General features: G+C 40.9%; 1 protein-coding gene across 4 annotated transcripts in view; it reads right to left on the reverse strand.

Moving 5' to 3' along the window:
- FHIT (fragile histidine triad diadenosine triphosphatase) overlaps window positions 1-23758 on the reverse strand; it is a 1766300-nt gene that overhangs the window by 305414 nt on the left and 1437128 nt on the right. For all 4 annotated transcript variants that reach the window (XM_049863424.1, XM_049863427.1, XM_049863426.1 and 1 more), the window contains 2 exons: window positions 18299-18444; window positions 15554-15583 (listed from right to left, as the gene is read on the reverse strand). In XM_049863424.1, coding sequence (XP_049719381.1) covers window positions 15554-15583; window positions 18299-18444 — 176 coding nt within the window. The remainder of the gene's footprint in view (window positions 1-15553; window positions 15584-18298; window positions 18445-23758) is intronic.

Genomic DNA, 23758 nt, shown 5'->3' on the forward strand with positions numbered 1-23758 from the left:
AAAAGGAAGCTACTCCTCACTGGAGGAATTCAACATGGATTTATGCATAAGAAGACCTAAAGCTGAGACTACGAAACACAAGAGATGGGTTAGTACAAGATGATTGTTTCAAAATACAAAGGGACAAACACACTTAGCCAGTGTACCCAACCCAGTGCCGTAGAGTCCTGTAAATCTACATCAGTTATGCTGTGTACAGAGAAGAATATGATGTCCACAAATCAACTTATCACAAACTATCTTATCACCATTTCTATTAATATAATGATCTTGGGAGTTGACTCATCTTTCTTAACCTAATGAGCATTCAAAGTATAGTCAATTAGGTTTCAATTAAAATTACAATTTATCTAACACACCCCTCTCTACCTACCCCCACCTCATTATAAAGCTCAGGACACTGTTGGGGGTAAATGTGAGTCCTTTTGGGTGGCCATTTCACTTTTTTTTTTAAAGCAATTCTATTATGGATAATTTACTAAACCTTAAGTTTCTTTTCTATTTGTAAGTTTCAGCAAAATTTAGTCAAGTTTCAACACAGCATCAAGAGATAATTAGGACAGTTAGTAGTAATTTATCATTTCTCGGCTGGGTGTTTTGAGCTTTTGTTGACCGCCTGTAGAAATTTGTTAGCCAGTTCTACGTAGACCACTATGAAATGTCCTTTATCTTTGTGCAAATTGCCTTTCTATTTTACTGAAGTGAGCTGAAAGATGAGCCAACCCCTTCCAGACAACCTAGCCACCAGTGTGCTTGTCATCAGAGCTCAGCTGAGGTCAGGGCCTCAGGTGAACTAGATCGCTGGAATGGCTAATGGGCGATCGGACACCATGGGTGGCTTTTTTCCAACCTGTTGTTAGTCAGAAATTTAAACTGGGCAGCCTGACTGCAGGTTAGATTTTCGGAAAATATGCACAGCAGCCTGGGAACATGCCAATGCACATTTTACAGAGCAAACACTGCCTGGTAAATCCACCAAAGATGAAAAGACTCGAAAATGTAGAGACAACAGTTCCATGCCACTTCCATGTAAGGGAAGGATTTTATTCAGCCTGGGTGGAAAAGGGGGGGCCTTGAGTTCTTGAGAGACTCATTTACTTTTTTTTTTTTTCAATTTACTAGATGGTATAAAATGCATGCTCTGGGTAATTCATTTTGAATTGATTTATTTCTAAATGGGGGAAAATTGACACTTGGTGGAGAAAGTAAAAAAGCAAGTCTCTGGGCAGAGCCAGCGAGTCTCAGGTATAACCCAATTATCTGGACACAGGCCATAAGAACACAGAGGGGAAGGGAGGTCACCCAGGAAAGTCAGTCCTTGCAGGGAGAATCGTCCTTCTTCCCTCCACACAGGCCCTCAGAAAAAGTATACACTGATCCGTATTTCCGCTTTATTTCTGACACCTAAACCTAATCCAAGTTCACTTTTTAGAAATCCAATAGTTATTCTCCATTAGATTACACAGCAAATTAAATAATAAATTTCTCTATTCCAGCCCTGGCCATCACATTCCTAAAATACAACTTTCCTCCCTCTGGCACTTTATTTAAATCTCAGAGGCCAGGCTCCAAAGCACGTTATGGATTTGAAAATCTGCTAATGTGGACACAGTAATTGTTTTGAGCCATATTTATGATTTTATTGGATCTTAACAACAATCAATAATAATTCACTGATGTCCCTGACTCTGGGGTTTTCTCACAGTCGACAAATGGGGCAGTGGATTCATTTTTAATGTACTCACTTAGCACTCCTCCCTGAGACAGAGTGCTGCATATATTAATAAAAGCCAAGAAATGAATGGCACCAGTGCACATACTTGGCCTTGAAGAATTAGCTGCGGGATAAGACTTAATGCTGAAAAGAAGGGGGAGAATGGACTAACTGGGCCCTCTCTGTGCAGCAGCAGCAGCATTAAAGTTAATGGAATTACCGTGTGGTCATGCACCAAAGGGGGCCCATTGGAAGCTAAGGTCTTCTAGGGCCATTGATTTGCAGACTTGCACTCAAAGATTCCCATTGGCATTTGATGAGTATTGCAGATATGCAGAAGTTCTTTAGAACAGTTTACTGAAACTGCCAGTTAAGCATGCTAAGGAGTAACAGTAACCAAATGTTTTAGAGCAGATGATCTAGTTGAGGTTGTTCTCCGTTTGAAGTAGCAGAAAATTCAACTCTGCCCGGCTTAAGCAATAGAGGACTTCATTGGATCACCTAATGAAAAAGCCTAGAGGTAGTTTAGGCTTCAGGACTAGTTGATTCAGTAACTCAATAATGGATCCAGCTTCTCTCCATCTCTTCCACTCCAGCCTCAGTGTCTGCTTCACTCTAAGGCAGGCTGCCCTAGGGACTGTAAGATGACTGCCAGCAGCTGTCAGCGTCACCTGTATTCTCATTCACAAGCCGTGCTAAAGAAAGCCTTCCTTCCCACAACCAATGGATACAAGCCCTCCATGCCAACAGAGGGAACCCCATGCTCTAATTCAAGATTAATTAAAGTGATCACCATGGCAGAGTGCATTGACTTAGATAAAGAGTGGCAAACTATGGCCCTCAGGCCACATCTGGCCCATCACCTGCTTTTGTGAATAAAGTTTTATTGGAACAGAGTCATGTCCATTTGTGCAAATTCATTTACATATTTTCTATGGCTGCTTCACGATATAACAACAGAGTTGTACAACTGTGACAGAGACCACTTGGCACTCAAAGCGTGAAATGGGTATGTGTATGGTCTGGCACTTTAAAGGAAAAGTTTGCCACTCTGGCTTAGCCCAAACAAGGTACACATCTGCAGCTAGAGATGGCTGCTAAAGAGTGGGGGAGTGTAGAAGGATCCAGGGGGACAACCACAATGCCCAGATATTATATATTATTCAAGGTCTGGAAAAGTGGGCTTAGAAACTTAAAACGCAACTTAAGGTGACCCACCATGTTAGGCACATGTGAAATATCCTCTGCCCTTAGACTACAATCCAAACACCAAAATATTAAAATAGACTTTAAACTCCTTACCACTGCACACCAGGCCTGCTTTGACCGCCTTCCTGCCCACCTCTTCAAACAGATCTTCCACCATCCCTCTCTCCACCCCAAATCCCTATCACCTGAACTTTAATCATTTCCCAGATGTGCCAAGTTCATTCCCACTGCTGTTTCCTCTGCCTGTAACATTCTTTCTTGCCTAGCTCTTTGCCTGGTTGAGTCCTTATCGTCCCTTGGGTCTCAACTTACATGTCACCGCATCGGTTGGACTTCCCTGATCATCTGTCTACAGTGGCCACCACCACCCTACAGCCCATCTCAGAATCCATAATTATTTTCTTTGTTCCCTTGGATATAGGGAAGGGAAGACAATAAGCTGAGAGTTGTTTCTTTGCTGTTGTATCTTCTACTGTACACTGGGGTCTGGCAGTACTCAGCACATAGTAATAATTACTGAGTAATAGATACTTATTCTCTATGGGGCAGTTCTACTCGGAATTGACTCGATGGCAGTGGGTTTTTGGTTTTTTGGGTTTAGATACTTATTGGGAGAAGGAAATAATAGAAACTACAGAATTTTTATAGCCCCCTTGGCCTTCCTCTATCACAGTATTTATTTCAAAGACAAAGACTATGTCTCATTCTTCTTGGTCTCCCAGGACCTGGGACAGTAATTGGCACATATTAGGTACTAGAAGTCTAAATTAAAGAATGAATGCTAGACAGACATACATGAGTAAGCAAGATGTTCATTTTCTGGGGGGCAGCAATGGGGTACCTTTGGTAGTCAGAAGAATTCCAACATCAACCCTAGAACAGGGCTGTTCAGAACTGAGAGCATCTATCTCTATACCTGGGTTCCTCAGTATAGAGGAAGAGAATCCCGAAACCCCAGAGGAAGAGAATAGGCTAACATATGTGCTGTAAAAAAAACAAAAAAACACCAAACCCAGTGCTGTTGAGTTGATGCCGACTCATAGCGACCCTACAGGACAGAGTAGAACTGCCCCGTAGAGTTTCCAAGGAGTGCCTGGAGGATTCAAACTGCCGACCCTTTGGTTAGCAGCCACAGCACTTAACCTCTACGCCACCAGGGTTTCCATAAATGCTATAGGGAGCATTATTTGTAGAATAGGAAGGAGGCTGCCCTAAATGACTTCCAAGGTCACTTGTCCCTCTGGGGTTCTCTGAGTTATCCCATGCTCTGAGTTTCTTCCTCAAGAATGAGATTCATCTGTGGTCTCTGATGGCAAAGCTGAACTTGGAATCACATTTATTCCTTCCATGGCTGAACAGTTGAATCAAAATTATACTGCTAGGACCTGATTACATCTGGGAATTTATACCATTTACAACCAACAGATGAATTGAAACATGAAAGGCCCTGTTGGGTTGTTTTTCAGGGCACCAGGAAAGAATGCATGATAAGAAAAAAAAAATTTTTTTTCAGGGACCAGGTACTGATATATAGACCCTTCGGTGAGCGATCTGAATGTGAACATTAGGATAAACGGACTTCACCCTGAAGAAACAGATTATTTGGTGCTTTCACTATGTTCACTCGATGTTGTTTATTCTTCTAAGCCACTTTAGGCAAGGTCAACAACCTAAACACCTTTGTGTTTATTTTTCAAGCAACATCAGAAACAAGAAAAGCTTATTTAAAAGAATAAACTACTGGGGAAAGAAATGAGTTTTCATTACCGGAATCTAGTAATGTTATTCTCATGTTGAATGACTGCAAAAGGATTTCAAACATCTATATATATTTGTCCTCTATCCCTGAGGTTTAGGATTATTCTGATTTGAAAGGCTTCTAGACATGTATGACTCTATTTTCCTGATCTTGGCACATAAGAGGCTTCTCCAGAGACAGGATCTGCTATTAAACTACAGGTGTAGGATTGATGCCTCATGACATGCAAAGTTAAAATTTCAAAATTACCCTTTCCCAGCACTAATATAATTCACATTAAATGGGGGGAAGAATTTCTCACTGTGTTTGGCCTGAGGGCTATTACAGATTCTTACTAACACAATATTTCTCACTCAAATGTCATTAGGAAGGTCATTATTCTAATTCTTCCCTGTCTGTGGCTCTGCAGGGCGCGATGTCTATTATTCATTAAGCTGGTTTCCATCTGACCCAGGCTTGGCTATCAAATCCTCACTTTTCCAGCTGTTTCTTGGATGATAAGAATTACTTTATTATTGACTTTGGGATAAAGGGTAAAGAGGAGCCCCTGAAAGGGACTGAAGTAATTCAAGATGAGTATAGAAGTAACAGGAGCCCTGGTGGCGCAGTGGTTAAGAGATTGGCTGCTAACCAAAAAGGTCAGCAGTTCAAACCTACCAGCTGCTCCTTGGAAATCCTATGGGAAAGTTCTACTCTGTCCTATGGGGTTGCTATAAGTTGGAATTGACTCAATAGCAACAGGTTTTTTTGTTTTGGTTTTATGGGAGTAACAATCAAGTCCAGGCCATCTAGAACAAGAATCAAAGTACATTTCTATAAGTAAATAAAACACCAGCTCACAAGCCCAGTTAACCATGAGAAACAACTGTGGGCTTTTCAAAAATCCATTTCATGGGCCCCATCCTCAGAGATTTGAATATAGGAGGTATAAGAACCAGTCATATACTAAAGACAACAACACTAAAAGAATAAATTTTAATAGTAATTTCTTGATGGAAAATTATTCCTATGGGGCCCCTATAAAATACAAATTACAGAGATAGCTATATATATATTTAAACACATTTAAACATATGTATGGTACAAAAAAGTATAAAGAAGAATATAATGAACAAGTACATTAAAAACCCAACACATTACTCAATTTAAACATAAAACACTGTATAGAGTTGTAGCCCCCTGTGTATCCCCCTAAACCCCCAGGCCATGCTCCTTTTCCCAATACCTCTGCCCCAGACAAACCTAAAACTAAATTGTGTAATTATCAATCCCACTTATGCCCCTATCCCTAAGCAACATATAGAGCTGCATGGGTTTAAATTATATTATGGCTAGCCTATTAGAGCGGAAGCAGCCCTAGTGGTGCAATGGCTAAGCACTTGGCTGTTAGCCGAAAGGGCTGCTGTTCACGCCACAGTCTGCTTCCATAAAGATTACAGCCTTGGAAACCCTATGGGATGGTTCTACTCTGTCCTATGCGGTCGCTAGAGTTGGAATCTACTTGATGGCAATGGGTTTTTATAAGCAACTTGCTTTTACATTTAACTTTTCCCACTGTTAATGACTCCTGAAGCAAAAGGTTGTAAAGTCATCTGTATCTATTTCACTGAACCATCCAATTTCAGCCAAAATACATGTTATTTTATGGACTCTCACTCTCCATTCTGGATTTAAGGATCAGATCAAATATAGTGAGAAATTCTTTCCCCATTCAACATGAATTATCTTAGCGCTGGTCTATGACTAATGGTCCTTTGACTGAGACAAAGAACTGACCACTTATATTTAATCAAAACTACTGAATTATTATCACATGATTAACTGGGCTAATTTTATCTGTTTTTTTTTTTTAAAGAATTGACAATTTGGCAAAGCCAGTTGTTTTTTTTTTTTAAGTTGTTTAGATGTTACCAGTTTAAAAATTTGATGTTAGAATGATTTTGTGATAGGAGGTTAGAGAATTTGACACATGATGTCCTACTCCTGAAACATACATAGCGAAATGGTGAGACAGAGTAATTCATTCTTCCCTTCAATTATTTGCTTTATATATATATAATTATATACTACCCAGAGGAAATTGGCGAGCACGAGTAATTGGCCTTACTGCATCAGAAGAGACAAGACGCAGATTCTGGATAGTAACACCTCACATGTAGGTAGCATTTTAGGGTTTACCAAACATTTACCTTTCACAGGCTATTTGATCTTATAGTGATTAAATAGAAACCCCAAGCACTTGAGAGAGAGACTCCCAAAATTATATGAGGCATTTGGTATAAGTAGAGCACTCTGGCACCAGACTGAGAACAAATTCCATTTTAAAACAGCAGTTTTTCTCTCCTGTGCTTAACTTTATTCCTTAAAAATACACCCTGAAGGAAATCTTTTTCTCTGTGGTCCAGCAGAAGCAGCCTGTTCCAGGAGGGAACACATGGCATTGTAGAAAAATCTCCTTTACAGTGGGGGCCCAGAAGAGACTGCTTGAGAAAGCAGAGTAAAAGCAGGTCCTACAATTGTCTTGTGAGCCCCCCACCCATGTGTCCCCCTACCTGCCCGTATCTCTACAACTTAAGGTAAGTCTCCAATCACTGAAGTCCAGCTACATGTTACCCGCAATCAGTGACAAGCCCCCTTTGAGAAAGCCCACCTCTAACTCCCCTAAATGCCTGAAAACCAAGAATTTTGTAGTGCCCCCCCTTTGTCTAAACCCTATAAAAACATTTGAGTGATTATCGTGCCTTGGAGTTTGTGATGTCGTTTTCATGAGCCACATAGTTCCCAGTTTGAATGGATTTTTATCCCTTAATAAATCTCTTTATTTTCATCAGACTATGAGTTTTCTTACCTTCAACACTCTGAACCTCAGGTACAAGAAAAAGTCTATTGAAACCTGTAAAAAACTGACATTAAGAATGTACCTGCAATATTTACCACGTTTATGCATTCACACACAAAAATAGAGATCTTAAAAAAGAGGAAAGCTGAACATCGCTGTACATAAACACACAGCAGTAAAGCAGCGTTTAGGTTAGTTAACCTGTGTGATAAAGTTAAGCAAGAAGAGTCCTCTGAATATTTCTTGATGGAAGGTAACATCATTCTAACCGGAACAAAATAATACAGACCAATCTGTGTTAAACGCGACAAAATATTTGCAGAGCCTCTCTTTCTGCTTCTTCAGCTCCGCTTGCTGAGTACTCGGTGTTTTCAGAAACAGTCTGGCCACGGCGCGTAACGCAGAGTTGAGCTTTGGGGAGTCAAACAGGCCTGGGTTTGGCTCCCAGCTTCACTGCCTGTCAACTGTGCTTCGTTGGGAGAAGTCGGTTTATCTGTGTAAATGTCTGTTTCCCCAAGTGTCAAACATTACTGCCTACTTTAGAGGGTTAAGTGAGTCTGAAATAAAAATTACAAAAATAGCAGGGACATTTACTGAGACTTTACTATGTATCAGGCACTGTTTTAAAGACATTTGCATGCATTAATCCATTTGTCCTTACAATGTCCCTAAGAGAGACGGCTCTCATTAAGAGTCCTGTTTACAAACGGGGGATGCTGGGACTCAGAGAGGCTGACTTGCCCAGGATCACTCAACTGGTACGTGGCAGATCTGGGACTGAAACCAGGCAGACTGGCTGCAGAGTCCTCATTTGTCCTCAGTAGGTCTTAAGTGCCGGATTCTGGAACCCCTACCCCCTCCCCATCCTCAGCCCTTCTCCAATGGCTCAACCCCCCAAAACTTTACCTTTGCTGTCAGTTAGAAAGAAAAGGGAGAAAATAAATTAGAACATGAGAATACCAGAGGGCTTTGGTCAATTTTTTGTTTCAGGACTCTGACCCAATTGGCATGCAAGTCAAAATTAACCAATCAGAAATGGAAAAATTCAATGAATTTGATACATTTTTAGAAGAGGGATTGGGGTTTAGTAACAGAGAGGAAGTTTCCCAAAGGAGACAGCTCATGGCCCCCTCTACTGCCTAGGGAGTTGGGTATCAGGGGCTTTGCCCCAAAAAGGGTGTAGGCGGTGGGGTATTCTCGGGCTTTAATATGCCAGAGGAAAAGGGCACAGAGCCTCAAGATGCCTCAAGGGCCACCACTCCCATTAGTAAATCTAAATCTACCCTCCAAGATCACGATTGTTTTTGGTTTACCAAACTGAGTCAAACTAGAGTCCTTCTGAGAGCACAGAAGCAAATTTTAAGGCAATTCCACAAGATAAAAATGACTGCATCCTGAAGATAAGAATTCTTCAGGCACTGAATACACACATTAGGTATAAACATAGGCAAGGCACTTTTCGTCATGGCTTTAATCAAAGGATAAAAGTCCTTTGGCAAATTACAGCTCTCTTGAAATTTCTTTCCAGATGAAAATAATAAATAACAGAAAACAGAACAAAATTATTTTCATTTTCAAGACTTGTGTTTCTCCTTTCAGTGCACACCAGACCTTTCTCACGCATTAGTCTGGGTGAGAGCAGTGGCTATGTGGAGATTCCTTCCCACTGTTTCTGGTCACTCTCTGGAATGTGGCTCTACACTGGGCTGTGCTTTTTAGCCAGCAGTGTGCACCAGAATCACTTAACGTGTCTGTTAAAATGCAGAGTCTTAGGCTGCAAGCTACACCTATTGAACCAGCATAGGGGCAGGCAGGTTTCCGGACTTTGAAAACTGACTTCAGGTAATAGTGAAGTACACTCTAAGTTAACAGTCATGGCTTACTTGTTAGTAGAGGCTAGAAACAGCAGGATAGAAGGAGTCAATATTTTTTCCCCCTTTAAAAAAAAAAAAAAAATTTTTTTTTTTTTAATAAGGCAGATCTGAACATTCAAATGCCATTTTTGTAACAAGTTCAAATAAGATATTCAAAGAGCATAAATCATACGATCAGAGGAAAGTTTTCTCAAGAATTTAATCTGAAAGGCAGTAATTAATAGTGAGAAATTTCACTGTATTATAATTAAGTGCCCTTTGCAGGGCTACCGACAATATCAGTGCCAGGTACATGCTCCTGAAGCCCAGTCTTAGCATATTTTACAAAGATGAGAAAACTGAGACACAGAAAGATTCAGAAAAATGAACTTATGGCCCAAGGACACTGAGCGGCAAAGTTGGCCTTGTTCCTGATTCCACATGGGTGCAAACCCTAGCCAACTCCATCCCCCAGTGCCATCAGGCCTGTCCTGAACGGAGTAAATGTATTGTTTCTGTGTATGTTCCTTTTTATGTAACTTTCACTTTTGAACATATGTTAGAATTATGAATGGACTAGTCCTACATTTTTCCAAACCAGCCTGTAAGCTTTCTCTATTTTGGCATCCCCCCTCCCCCTGAGAAGACTAGGTGTTTTAATCTGAGGTCCACTAGCGGACCTTGATCCACCTTCAGTGGACCATGATCCATTTGCAAATATGTACAAAATGCTGCACCTATGGTCCTATGTGAATTTTTCTGGAGAGAATAACGCAGAGCTTTCCCCAAATTATCAAAGCCTTGAGAGGCTGATCCAGTAGTAGATGCTCAGAAAAATACTTACTGGGCAAATAAGTAAACATATATCAAATAAATAAAAATTTTAAAATGTTCTTTAGAGCCCCAATTCCCAAATTTTGGCAACAGAAGATGTATATAAAAAAAAAAAAACTAGAGTTCACTAGGCTTTAGCCCTTTAAACTCAGGGTACAATTGTGCAGCTCTCACCTACCTATGGGACTTGATCGGCTTTTTTGTGTGGGCCTGATAGAGTCCACAGCAGAAGGAGTGTCTCATGATTACAGTTTCACATAAAGATTGGACTTGGTTTTGTCTCATAGCAGATTGTATATCTTCTAGAGCCAAATTTGTTTTGACCATCTTGATCTGAAGAGATGCTGAGACTGGAAGGACTTGGTGAGATATAAGACGGCTCTCTTAGGCCTCATCTCCACACTCTACATCCAGACAGGCAAGGACATACTATGAGACTCCCCTACTCGGGGATACAGACCAACAGGAAACCTTTTATACAGCCTACTGAGCTTTAGAGGCAAACCACAGACACAAGTACACAATGTTTCTAGACATAGTTCCCTCCCAGCAAATCAACTTGATGGATGAAATGATGAAAGAAAACAGATTTATATTGCAAACAAAAGTAAAATAAAATAGATGTATTAAATAAACAAAAGATAAACTCCCAATAGCTACAACCATCACCACCACTGCCATAGCAGCAACAACTACACCTACCATTTTACTGAAAGATTAAAATGTACCCGTGTGTAGGAATGAATTTAGACTTGGCTAAAGAGAGCGCTGGCATTTGTCTCTGAATCCTGGGAGGTAAACTCTAAATCCCTGGAACTTCCTGAGTGGTAAGAGTCTTTGTTATTCACTGTAGGCACCTCAGGCTACAAATGATAGTTTATGTTAACAAGGCAACTCACGGTGGCCCTGATATCCGGGGAGGGTAGGGGCTGGACGCTGAGTTTAACCACATGGACAATCAATCAATCAGTCATGCCTATGTAATGAAGTCCCAGTAAAATTTTAGGACACAGAAGCTCAAGTGAGCTTCCTGGGTTGGCAATACTCTGTGCATGCTGTTGCACATTGATACTGAAATGGTGACACATCTTGAGGAAGGAAATCTTCACATTTGGAATTCTCTGTCCTCCCTATCTCTTCCTTTGGCTAATTTGATCGGTATCCTTTCCCTATAACGAACCATAACCATGAGTGTGATAGCTTTTAGTGAGTTCTGTGACTCCTAGAAAATTACCAAACCTGATGGTGGTTTTGGGAAACCCTCGGACTTACCATTGGTGTCAAAAGTCTTGGGCAGACTTGAAGTCTGAAGGATTGTACCCCAAACTATAGTTTGTCTAACTCTGGCTAGCCAAGTAGCTGGCTACACGTGCTATCTACCATTTCAGTTTTTCCTCACCATCACAAAATGTAATAGGGTCCTCCATTTGAAAAATAAGTAAATGGAGATTCAAAAACGTTAAGAGGTGACCCAAAGTCACACGGTTACTAAGTTGGTAGAACTAATATTCCTGTGGAAACTCTGATTGACACCAAAGTCTGAGGATTAATACTATATTAGGAGCTAAAATGTCCTCTATGTTTGTGGATCCAAAATACCACCATACGAAAAAATCTGTTCTAGGGCTACAAAACTCTCTTCAGTCAACAGTAGATCTTTTTTCCTTCAATTTATTAATCACACTTCTTTAAAGAAGTTATTTTCTTGTTCTTCTAGAGCAACCCGAAAAGTAAATGCTAATATCTCAACAGTTATTAAGAGATACTTCCACTGCATTAATACTATAAAATTAAACCTCTAGGTAGAGGATTCTAGCACCATAAACATAAGAGAATAAGTAAGTATATTCTATAAATAGCTCTTATGACATTCCAGATTACCTGCTTGATATAAATCTCTCTCTTTAATTCACCTAAAACACCCTCCCACCCAAAGATGCACAGAGTAATTGCGCTAGGAGATAGCTCATGTTAAACTTACTAAGCAGCATCCCTATTAATACTTTCATAGTTCGCTAGTTGGAGTTACACTTTGGAGTACAATTTTGGAGTTTCACTGGTGGAAATTGACAGTGACACCTGGAGTACAACAGAGTCTTGACAGAAAGTCCAGGAAACCCACACTCCTGACTACATGCTGGAATATAAGTATACATTATCTGCTACTTCAGGTTGACTAAAGCTAGACACTTAGGAGTGGAGATGTATTCTTTCAGGCCCAGTCCCAGTGTAGTATCCATCCTCCTCCCCACACACCTAACAGCCACAGAAACAATTAGAGAATCCAGATCCTTATGAAGTGGACATTCTAGAGCAGCTCATGAAACTCCATAGGCACAGGAACATAAACAAACACTCGCAAAGCACAGTGACGAATGCCTTGAGGGAAATCAAATAAAGCAATAGCAAAGGGAGTAAGGGGTCTAGAGGGCTCCATCAGATCAGAAAAGGCATCTATGAGGTGACGTTGGACTGAGACTGGAACAAAGAGATTTTTTCTCAAGACTGCAGCATGTCCAAATCACTGCAAAATCACTTGGTGTATAATATAATAGTGTTCTACTACTTTTAAACCTCAACAAGGAGAGTTCAATAATGAATCATGAAACAAGAAGTTACTTTTTACTTTGGTATTTCCGTTTTCCTGCTATAAGCACCTTACTAAGCATCTTAATTACCTAGTCCTGCTATAACTTTCTCTCTCTGTCAGCTCTGGAAGAAGGTCCTTGTCTAAGCTTCTACTCCTGGGCAATATTCATGTGGCTTTTCATTTCTCTTCCCCCATCTCTGCTTCCTCCCTTGCCTGTTTTTTTATATCTCAAAAGAGATTGACTCAAGATACACCATATGCTAATACTGCCTCATTAACAACAAAGACAACCCATTCAATGGGATTATAACCACAGGCATAGAAGTTAAAATTTACTACACATATTTTGGGGGAACACAATTCAATCCACAACACTGAGTAAGTTTGGCCACCCTTGTTCTTTGGGAAAAAAAAAAAAAACCCAAACCCGTTGCCTTTGAGTCAATTCTGACTCATAGCAACCCTATGGGACAGAGTAGAACTGCCCTGTAGGGTTTCCAAGGAGCACTTGGTGGATTCGAACTGCCAACCTTTTGGTTAGCAGCCAAATGCTAAACCACTGTGCCAGCAGGACTCTTTTAGCCATTATATTCCACAGAGGTTTTGAAATATTCCTGCTAATTCAGAATGAGAAATTCTGTGATCTTGTTGTAAGCAATCAAAAGATGTTCAAAACAATGTAATCTGCTGATAAAAGAATACAAATGTAGATAAAAAAGATTTACTTAAGCTAAATAATGACGATAACAAGAATCGTTGTTAGCAGCTCATACATACCGAGTTTCAACTATATGCTAGCAATTGTTTCATCATTATCACATCAAAGCTAACAAAAACCTTAAAAATTTTGGCCAGATCATTGGGGCATCAAAAAGTAGTCATTATCAGAGTCAAAGCATCTACAGCTATGGTTCTTGGTCCTGCTAGACTCAATGCCTATTATTTTTTTAAAAATTATTATTTTTACTTGAGATATTATTCATATACAATAAAATGCACCATTTTAGAGTGTACAGTTCAGTGAGTTTTAGTAGACTCACAAGGTTGTACAACCATCACCACTATTTAATTCCAGAACATTTTCATTATCTTTCAAAGAAACTCTACCCACTAATAGCCACTTTCTCACCCCAGCCCTTGGCAACCACTAACCTACTTTCTGTCTCTATGAATTTGTTTGCTGTAGATATTTCATATACATGGAATCATATAAGTTCAATGCCTGTCTTTATAACAGATATTTTTAATGCTCCCTTAGTTGTTATTGTTAGCTGCTCTCAAGTCGATCTGACTTAGGGCAATGTTCCTTTTAGAATTCTAAAATAAAATTTTGAGATCATGTAACCCACCTATTCATACCAATGTTAGATATGTTTAATGTGTGCATATTATCAGTCTGTGCCTTCCACTCAATATGGTTTTGCATTCCCCCATATTTCTAGCTATGCATCCGTAGCATCGCTTTCAATGGCTAAAAGAACTCTATCAAGTAAATACTGGGTAACCCACCTAACTAACACAGTGGTGTTGAAATCTATATTTGAATGTGAGGTTTTTTAAAAAACTGGGAAAATGGGTTTAGGCATTTCTGTTTTGTATTTCAAAAATCGACTTCTAAAGGAAGCTCCTGGTCTTATATCCCTTTTTACTATCTAAATATTTAGTGCGAGGGTGGATGGTGGAACGCAGGAAAGTTTCACATTCCCTCTGCCCACATCGCCACACTGTGTGCCCAGAACAGTCAGAGGTCCAGCCCTATTTTGTCATAGAGAATTTGGTAACCCATATGTTGGCAGGCCTCACAGGAAATTTACTCCTCAAAGCCACTGCCCAGAGATCCTATAGCAGCTTTGTTAAACATTAAGTCAAATGCAACTAATAACAGGAGGGAATTACGTTTATTTGGCATCGTTTGGTGCCAACCATTACCTTATCCACTCACAGCCAGCCTCAGAGCCACAAAACCTTATTTCACAAAGGATAACATTAGTACCCCAGCTTGACTTACTTTTGATTTCTAACATGGCATACTTTTGAGTGCTCCGACTCAGTGCATAGAACCCAACTGCAAAGGAATTTGCATTTGTATGAAAGGGGCTGAAACCCAGCTTCAGAATCATCCAAGACTTTATTCTTTTATTTTTACTATGGAAGCAGAGACTACCCTAATCAACCCTCCTTCCCTCTCCTAGCACACTTAAAAACCCATCTGCGAGCTCCACTGACTCCATTACGTTTGGAACTTTGGTATGAAGTTCATAAGGAGGAAGAGAGCAGGCACGGGGTGGAGGGAAAGAGAACACAGGGCCTGGGTGAAGAGAGGAACCCTGGGGACCCCCACAGGAGTGAAGAGGCAAATGTGAACTGTGGGAAGAAAGAGAAGGCACATCAGAGACAGCCCAAACATAACATGTCACCCGCAAAGCCACACAAAGCATGTGTGCTGTGTCTCAGGCACTAGCCCACAGGAAACCCTTTGACTTCGGTTTCCGTTTTAGGACTCCCTGCTTTAGCTTCTGCTTAGCGCTTGCACAATACTAATTTTACTAGAAAAGGTAAACGTCTCGTAAACTAAAGGGAGACATATTGTTTGGCACCGTTTATAATGTCAGGATTTATGGCAGTAGCACTGAGGGTCTCTCTGACCTGGAAGATGACATCATGAAACAGCCATCCTGCAGATGGCTCAGTTTGATTTTTTATTGGTTCTCATAACTGCTTCTTATTAATTTGTATGCATATAATAAGCACTCACCTTCACAGTCTGTCCAGCTTCGGGGCCATCCTATAAGCGGGGGAAAAAAAAGCAGAGGTAAGGACAGGTAGACGGTATCTCCTGCTTATCCAGAAATATTGCCCATTAATAATTTAGATCCAATTTCATTGTGTGTTAATTTATAGTATTCTCATGGGGACCATCTGCTTCAAACGTATGGGACCAGACACTTCGCCATTTCTGCCTAAGAATAGATGAGAAGTTATGCATAAAAATGATATAAATCATCCAGCGAGCATACCCTTGCTACTTTCATGCTCTTTGCACTTGGCTATAGATTTAATTGCGTTAAAGGAAGACTGAAAACGATTGGGGAGGTGAAATACCGCACCTTTCGGTTATCTTTAAGTCAGATGCAGTTTAATTGATGTCTGATGACTGTAAGTCTCTATTCAGGAGTCTGCTGTAAACAGAATCCATGAAACAAAAACAATGGATGTCATATGGGAAGAGCATCCAAGGTAGGGGGTCTTCTCTGGCTGTTCTGACCTTGGGGAAGGGAGGTGGAAGCATTCCTTTGTAGCTAGGCATTTTTCCCACCCTAGTTCCCCCACTCAGCCTTCAAAACCCAACAAAACTATTTCCTTTGTTGAAAATGAGCAAACTCACCCAGTCACCACCCAAAATACAAAGCCAAAGCATTTGTTTAGTTGGTTTGGGGACAGTAGAAAAAGCTATGCATCTAAAATCAGAAATTCCAAAACTGAGTAAGGACTGAGCAGCTTTTGGCAGCCTCTCTACCTCTCTGACCGTCAGTGTTATTGCCTGACTAAGGGGGTGAGAATCCCTGCCCTGCAGTGGTGAGGACTAAGTGGAACTGTGTTTATCACTGGTTTGCAGACTTGGAGTCACAACCCATTAGTGGGTCATGAAGTGAACTTAATGAGTTGTGACCTGCAATTAAAAAAAGAAAAGAAATCAGAATATACAAGGCCAAAAACTATCAGAGTGCACAAAACAGTTTTGTGAAATTTTGATTTCCTTTGTTTATATAGGTCTACGTGTATGTGCTAGAGTCCTGGTGGCAAAGTGGTTAAGTACTTGGCTGCTAACCAAAAAAAAAAAAAAGGTCAGCAGCTCAAATCCACCAGTTGCTCCTTGAAAACCCTATGGGGCAGTTCTACTCTATTCTACTCTATAGGTTGTTATGAGTCCGAATCGACCCGATGGCAACGGGTGTGTGCTTTAGGGGTCCCTTGGTAGTGCAAACAGTTAAGTACTAGACTACCAGCCGAAAGGTTGGTGGTCCGAACATATTTAGAGGCTCCTCAGAGGACAGTCTGGTGATCTGCTTCCCAAAGGTCATAGACTGGAAAACCCTGTGCGTTCTACTCTGTACACATGGGGTTGCCCTGAGTTGGAGTCACCTTGACGACAACTAGCAACGACAATGTGTATGTAGGGTAGTGGTGCATATGTGACTGTGAAATAAATATATTTCTTACGGTGGTGTAGAGTAAAAAAAAAAAAGATGGAGAAACACTGCAGATGGGGGAGTACTCTCTCAATGCTATGCACATCCCAGTCCTTACATTATTCACTTAATTCTCTAGTGAATCATGCTAGATAGCCAGCACTGGTCCTCTACTGTAAACATGACTTTTCTTATTGTATTTCATTAAACACTGACAGATGTCTTCACCCACTTGCCATCATTTGGTCTCTCTAAATACATGGGTGGCAGCCTAAGCTTGATACACCCTCCCTAAGCTGGATGAGCTGCCTATAGGTGACTCAGATGGTGACACACACACACAGTATTTTATGGGAAGTTTAGATACGCTCAACACAGACATGGCAGCAAAAAAAAAAATTGTTTTTAAGGAGCAGAAAGAGCATTTTGAGTCACACCTTTTATAGCCTGAAAACCTTGGCTTTCTTTTTCTGGTCTCTTTGGAGGTCCATGGTGGAGAATGATGGGGACAAAGGAAGGAAGATAAACATTCAGTGCTAAGTACAAAGTTCCACATCATAGAACATTCCATTCCTTTCCAAAGGGGTTTTGCAGAGTCATCAAATTTCAGAGCCACAAAGGACTTTACTCCATTGACTACATGATAAATTGATACCCCCACCTCTTTCCACAGAGGCTCTGACGGGGCACCTCGTAGGCTTCTACTCATTTACTCGGTGTCTTCCTTCTCCCACCCTGAAGCATGCTTGCTCAAGCTCTGTCTAAAGGTCTCTGTGACCGTAACCTCATGTCTTCACTGGGGAGTTGGCCACATCCAATCGATCAGTCCAGCTCCTGACAAATCCATGATTAGTCACCCAGGTTTGAATCAAAGGGAGAGAAAAGGTAAGCCCTATGGGGGCAAAGCCCCACCTAACCTGCATATCACTGCTCCCCTGGAACTAGGGCAGGGCTTAGCCCATGCAGTGCTCAAAATGTATTTATCATTAAGTGGATATTACATGGTGAGCACCAGTTCCAGTAAAAGATTTAGAAAGTCTTAATGACCACAAAATCATACGTTCACTGTTTCCGTGTGCCTTGGAAACAATGCCTCAGACATTGCCTCAGCTGATACTCCACAGGCCATCTGGGGGCCATCAGACAGTAGGGCTGCCCTGGATCAATAACACATTTTTCTGCTTTTTAGAATGAGAACAATTACAGCTTCTCTCCCAGTGAGATGCCAGGTTAAAAGAAGTAGAAGACCCAATGCTAGGATTTGAAAAGAGAATAAAAAGAAATCAGTTTGGGGCAATATGCACACTCACCTGCATGGAAAAGGTGAGGGAGGTACCATGGAAATGCTGCTCCACCACCGTCCCGACTCTCTGGGTTGCCTGAAACAAATCGGCCACCTCGTCAGGACGCAGGTCTCGGAAGCGCTCCACGGGCCGCAGTGGACACACGAGGACATCTGTATCGAGGCTGGTTAAGGCACACATGCACTGCTTGCTTTGGATAGCATTCTTACTGAGAAATTTATACCCACCATATTGAATCCCCTTGGCCCAGGGCCTGAGCTCTCAAAGACTAGGGAATGAAGAAACAAATATTTACCAACTGCTAAACTCCAAAGAGTTCAAAGAGAGCTTATAAACATGGTTAATTGTAGTTTGAAGGAAAAACTGGTGAGCAGGAGAACTACTGTGTTTTTTTTTTTTTTTTTTTTAAGAGAAAGAGACATAGGAGTGCAGAAGAGACTGAAGGTCTCGCTGAGATCATTATGCAAGGAGGCAAGCTCTATTCTGGACCACTATCTCCCGAACCTGTTCTAAGGTCCTGTCCGCTCCAAGCAGCTAAAGGCTTGAAGAAACTGCTGGAGAAGCTGGTTGGTTTCAGAATTAAAATTTAACTTTACTATCTTTTCAGAGAAATAGGTTTTTATCTTGAAATAGGTAAGGAAAATATAACAGCAGTTTATTTTATTTTTTAAAGAAGTGTAGACATTCTGAAAATTTACCTTGAACCTCATCTGTAAACAAGAGATGTGCCGTGTGGTTAAGGAATTTATGACAAGGGGTCCTCAGACTGATTATTAAGAAGAAGACATTTGAAAGTAAATCACTAAATTTAAGCAGAGGCTTATACAAACGCACCATCTTAATGCGTTCTCTGAATTAGACATCAACATATTCACATTATTGATCTGAGCGAACAAAGTCTAGAGAAAAAGGATGTAAGCCTGATCACTTACAGGTGGCAAATTTATATTACTGTTACATCATCAGTAACATTTCAGCTCCTTTTGGTATTTGAACCAATCTCAGGCACACACAGACTTGCTCACACGCACACACACGTGTATACACACCCACGTGCACACACACACTTGCACAGATACACACGCACACCCACACACACACACCATATATTAATATCCGTTTAGCTTTCGGGTACCAGCAGGAGAAAATAAAATGCTCTACTTTATTTATTTATTTTTTCTGTTTCTTTTCCCTTTTTTTCTTGTTGTTTTAAAAGAACACGCTCCTGCCTGGAGCTCAGCAGCTAAGGGCCACAATAAAACCACAATTCTGCAATTGTCAGTCTCACCAGAATACCAAACACTGGAGCCCTTCACAGGGGTGGTGGACCTCAGGGACCAAAGGGAACTGTGTGGAGCTCAGCTGGGTGGGCCTGATTCCCACAAGAGATGGGGGAAAAGAGAGATGGGAAAGCTGGTCAATTTTGCTCATCATCAGGAAACTCGTGTCAACGGTAAACTAGGGAAAAGGGCATTTGTTTAATCTGAGTTCATTTTTCAAGAGAGGAGAAGGGAGGCCTTCACCCACAGGGCATCTAACACTTCAGAAGATAATTATCCTTCTTTGGCAAGGGCTGCTTTATTATCAGGGGTCAATGAACTGCTTAGAGACGAAGAATTTCCTTTCATTTCCTTTTAGCGGAGTGCCAGCCTCCACTCCCACTGAGTTGCTTTTTCTTTGTGAAAAGAGACCTTTCCTCAGCTTCCTCCTTTCTGCTTTAATTTATTCCCTCCCTCAGGCCCTGACTTCACCAGACCAGAGCGAGATGACAACTTTGCAAGCTTCCAACAATATCCATAACTGCTGTTTGAGGCTATGTCTACACACAGCAACCAGGAGGGGAAGAAAAGGCATTTTATTTAAACAATTGCTTACTATGAAAACTGATGGAATGAACCCCACTATCTCTGTATCTAATGTCGCTTTTGCAATATCAGTGACATCCAATCTTTTTTCCATGCAAAATATAATTTTTTTAAATAATTTTTATTGTGCTTGAAGTGAATATTTACAAATCGAGTCAGTCTGTCACATACAAGCTTATATACACCTTACTCCATACTCCCACTTACTCTCCCCCTAATGAGTCAGCCCGCTCCCTCCTTCCAGTCTCTCCTTTCGTGACGATTTTGCCAGTTTCTAACCCTCTCTACCCTCCTATCTCCCCTCCAGACAGGAGATCCCAACACAGTCTCAAGTGTCCACCTGATACAAGTAGCTCACTCTTCATCAGCATCTCTCTCCAACCCATTATTCAGTCCCTTCCATGTCTGATGAGTTTGTCTTTGGGAATGGTTCCTGCCCTGAGCCAACAGAAGGTTTGGGGACCATGAGCAAAATATAATTTTTATATTGCTTGTCTGATGCCAATAACTGGCTTGACCCAATGTTTACTCAGTCAAAATGTTTATGGAATTCCATCAAAAGGTGGAGCTGTCAAATATTTTGCCCTGTGTACACCTAACCAAAGGGTTGTATATACATTCACTACTGTAGCCAAGCCAGTTACTGTCGAGTCAGCTCCAACTCATGGCAACATCATGTGCGTCAGAGTAAAACTGAGTTCCACAGGGTTTTCAATGGCTGATTTTTCGGAACTGGATTGCCACGCTTTTGTTCAGAGATGACTTACACCGAACATTAATGATAGTACCACAACATGTCATGAAACAGTTGAACTGGCTAAACACATTTTCATTTAGGTGGGGATTTTTCACCAGTCTATTTGAGCAACATTGTCCTGACATGTATATTTCCAACAACACAACCCTTTGTTAAGAAGTTGTCTTATCTGCTCATAACACACACACAAATTGCAATACAAATAATAACAAAGTGAGCTAGAAAGAACTTTCAGGGTGCCTACTTGGACCCATGTTCTTGTGTGTGATCACTGTCTTTTCTCACTCTGGTAGTCTGAGGATGACATGTCAGCTCCATAGGACTCAGATCATTCTGGTGTCACACAGGCTCTGAAGCTCCTGGATGCTATGTGAGTGGTTAAGCTGGCCAGAAGCAGACTGGCTATCCAACACCCTTCCTGGGCTGATCTCCATACTACATGGGCCTCAAAAGACTAAGATCAACCATCTTTTTTCATTCCTTTTGAACCAGAACAGGATAGAACATGTACCTTACCCTCATTGCTGGCTACATCTTGGCCACTGCCTACCTACCCCTGAACCTCCTCTCTCTCTACACTCCTCTCAACATTACCCATCTGTCACATTCTCCTTCTTTCTGTCCCTCAACACACTAAATTCCTTCCTAGATTTGGGGCCTTTGTCCTGGCTGAATGCTCTGCATAGAATTCAGTTCCCCATGATCTTCTCATGGCTGCTTTTTTCTTGTCATTCAGACTCCAACTCAAATAACACTACCTCAAAGGAAAGGAGTCCTGGCGGCACAAGAGTTATGCACTTGGCTGCTAACTGAGAGGTCAGTGGTTTGAACCCACCAATGACTCTGTGGAAGAAAAGACCTAGCAACCTGTTCCTGTAAAGAATATAGGCCTAGGAAACCCTGTAGGGTCACCGAGTTGGAATCTACTCAATGACACATAACAATAACTTTGAAGAAGTATTCCATGATTACCTAGTTTAAATTGCTACCTAGTTACATCACCCTATTTTAATTCTTTCCACAGCACTTGCCACCAGCTGGTAGCTTGCTTGTTTGATTATCACTTACTCCAATGATGACACAAGCTCCACGGAACAAAGACTTTGTCTTGTTTACTGCTATTTCCCCACTGCCTAGAACACCAGAGACACCTAATAAGTACGGCTGGGATAGGTGGCTAAATGATAAACCAGATCCTCACATTAGCCACTTCTGAGTTCTGAAGCCTGGACAAAGTGGAGACAGCATTCATTTAATTTTCAGTCATCTATACAAAATTAAGGCCCATGGGGCTTACTTTGTCAACCCTTCATTTAGAGGAATCACATTAGAAAGATGGAATTAAGCCTATTCTTCTTTTCCTAAGTTGAAGACTATTAATGTTACCTTAAAACAGCATATTGGACAAAGACCATTATGGTATCTTTAAAAATTTCACTTTCTAAGAAAAATATCTGAACGAGGTAGCTCATTTTAATGATCACCAGTAGCACTTCTGATGCTTTAAGGAAAATCACACACACACACACAAAAAAAAAAAAAAAAAAACAGAAAATGTGGTGTTGACATCATAGAGGTGAATCATGAGTATTTCTTCTCAGTGTAACTTAACGAATTTCCGTCACCTCCAATTGCAAAGGTGACGCATACGATCTGCACACACACAAGAGTACCAAAGCAGTGTGTGATCACAAACTCATCTTAGAATAAAAGTATTTTCTCAAAATAAGTGCGTATGCCTTGAAAAAAAAACATTGTATTGCCTCAAGATGGTAGGTGTCATGTGCTACATGTTACTCCTAGAGAAACAACTCAGGGAAAGCAAATTAATTTTGAAGAATAACAGGTAGCTCTTGTAATCCTACTGCCACTGTTTATATACCAATTGTTTTAAGATAATATCACGAATGCGGTGTAATTCAATTTGGAGACTTTCAGGTCTTGTTAATGGGCAAATCCCATATTATAACAGGCTTTACAGATGTGCCTTCTCCTGGGTCCTGTTTGCTTGGGAAACCTCTAAAGAGATTTCTTAGCCAACATGCATGATACCCTTCAAAGAAGTAAATCTATTCAACTGAATTGAATACATGTTTACCTAGTATTCATCATGTGTGAAATCCTGTGAAAAGGGTTTTCAAGAAGGGACCTGGTCTCTCCCTATAATCCAGTGTCAAGAGACTCAATTAGCAATAATATTTTTTAAAGAGAGAGAAGGGCAAGAATAACAGTTTAGGTCCTACGGTCAACAAAGATTCCTCAGAGTAAAGAAAAACAAATAAGTCTTCTTAGCACAGATGAGATTTAAACTGGTCTTTACAAATGGGAGAGTCGTTCAACCAGTGGGCTGGGGTGACACTCCACTCATCCACCTATCTATCCCACAACTGAAGCCTCCTCTCAGTCCAGGCCAGAACTTGGGGTGCCAAGATGTATAGGACAGAGTAGCTGACCTTAAAGAGGTCACACTCTAATGGTCCAAACTGCCCTTCGGTATAAATAGATCATTACAACACAGAGAGGGGGGCATTATTGATAGAAATCAGTATGGAATGCTGTGAGAACACAGAGGAAACTGTACCTCCCTCTGCCTAGGGTGTTAGATAAATTATTTTTTCTGCTCCTTCATTAAAATTTTCTAACACCAGAAACCATTTCTCCAAATTTGGACCATAATCTGTCCTTGAAAGTAGCCTAGCAACTTAAGGCCAGCTTCAAAGGAAACTGTCAGACATTCCTCCTTTGAACAAAATCACTGTCTCTTTTATATGTTGTTGTTGTTAGGGGCCATAGAGGTGGCCTCTGACTCATGGCAACCCCATGCACAATGGTATCAGACTGTTG

The sequence above is a fragment of the Elephas maximus genome, chromosome 20, assembly GCF_024166365.1.
Source record: "Elephas maximus indicus isolate mEleMax1 chromosome 20, mEleMax1 primary haplotype, whole genome shotgun sequence".
NCBI lineage: Eukaryota > Metazoa > Chordata > Mammalia > Proboscidea > Elephantidae > Elephas > Elephas maximus.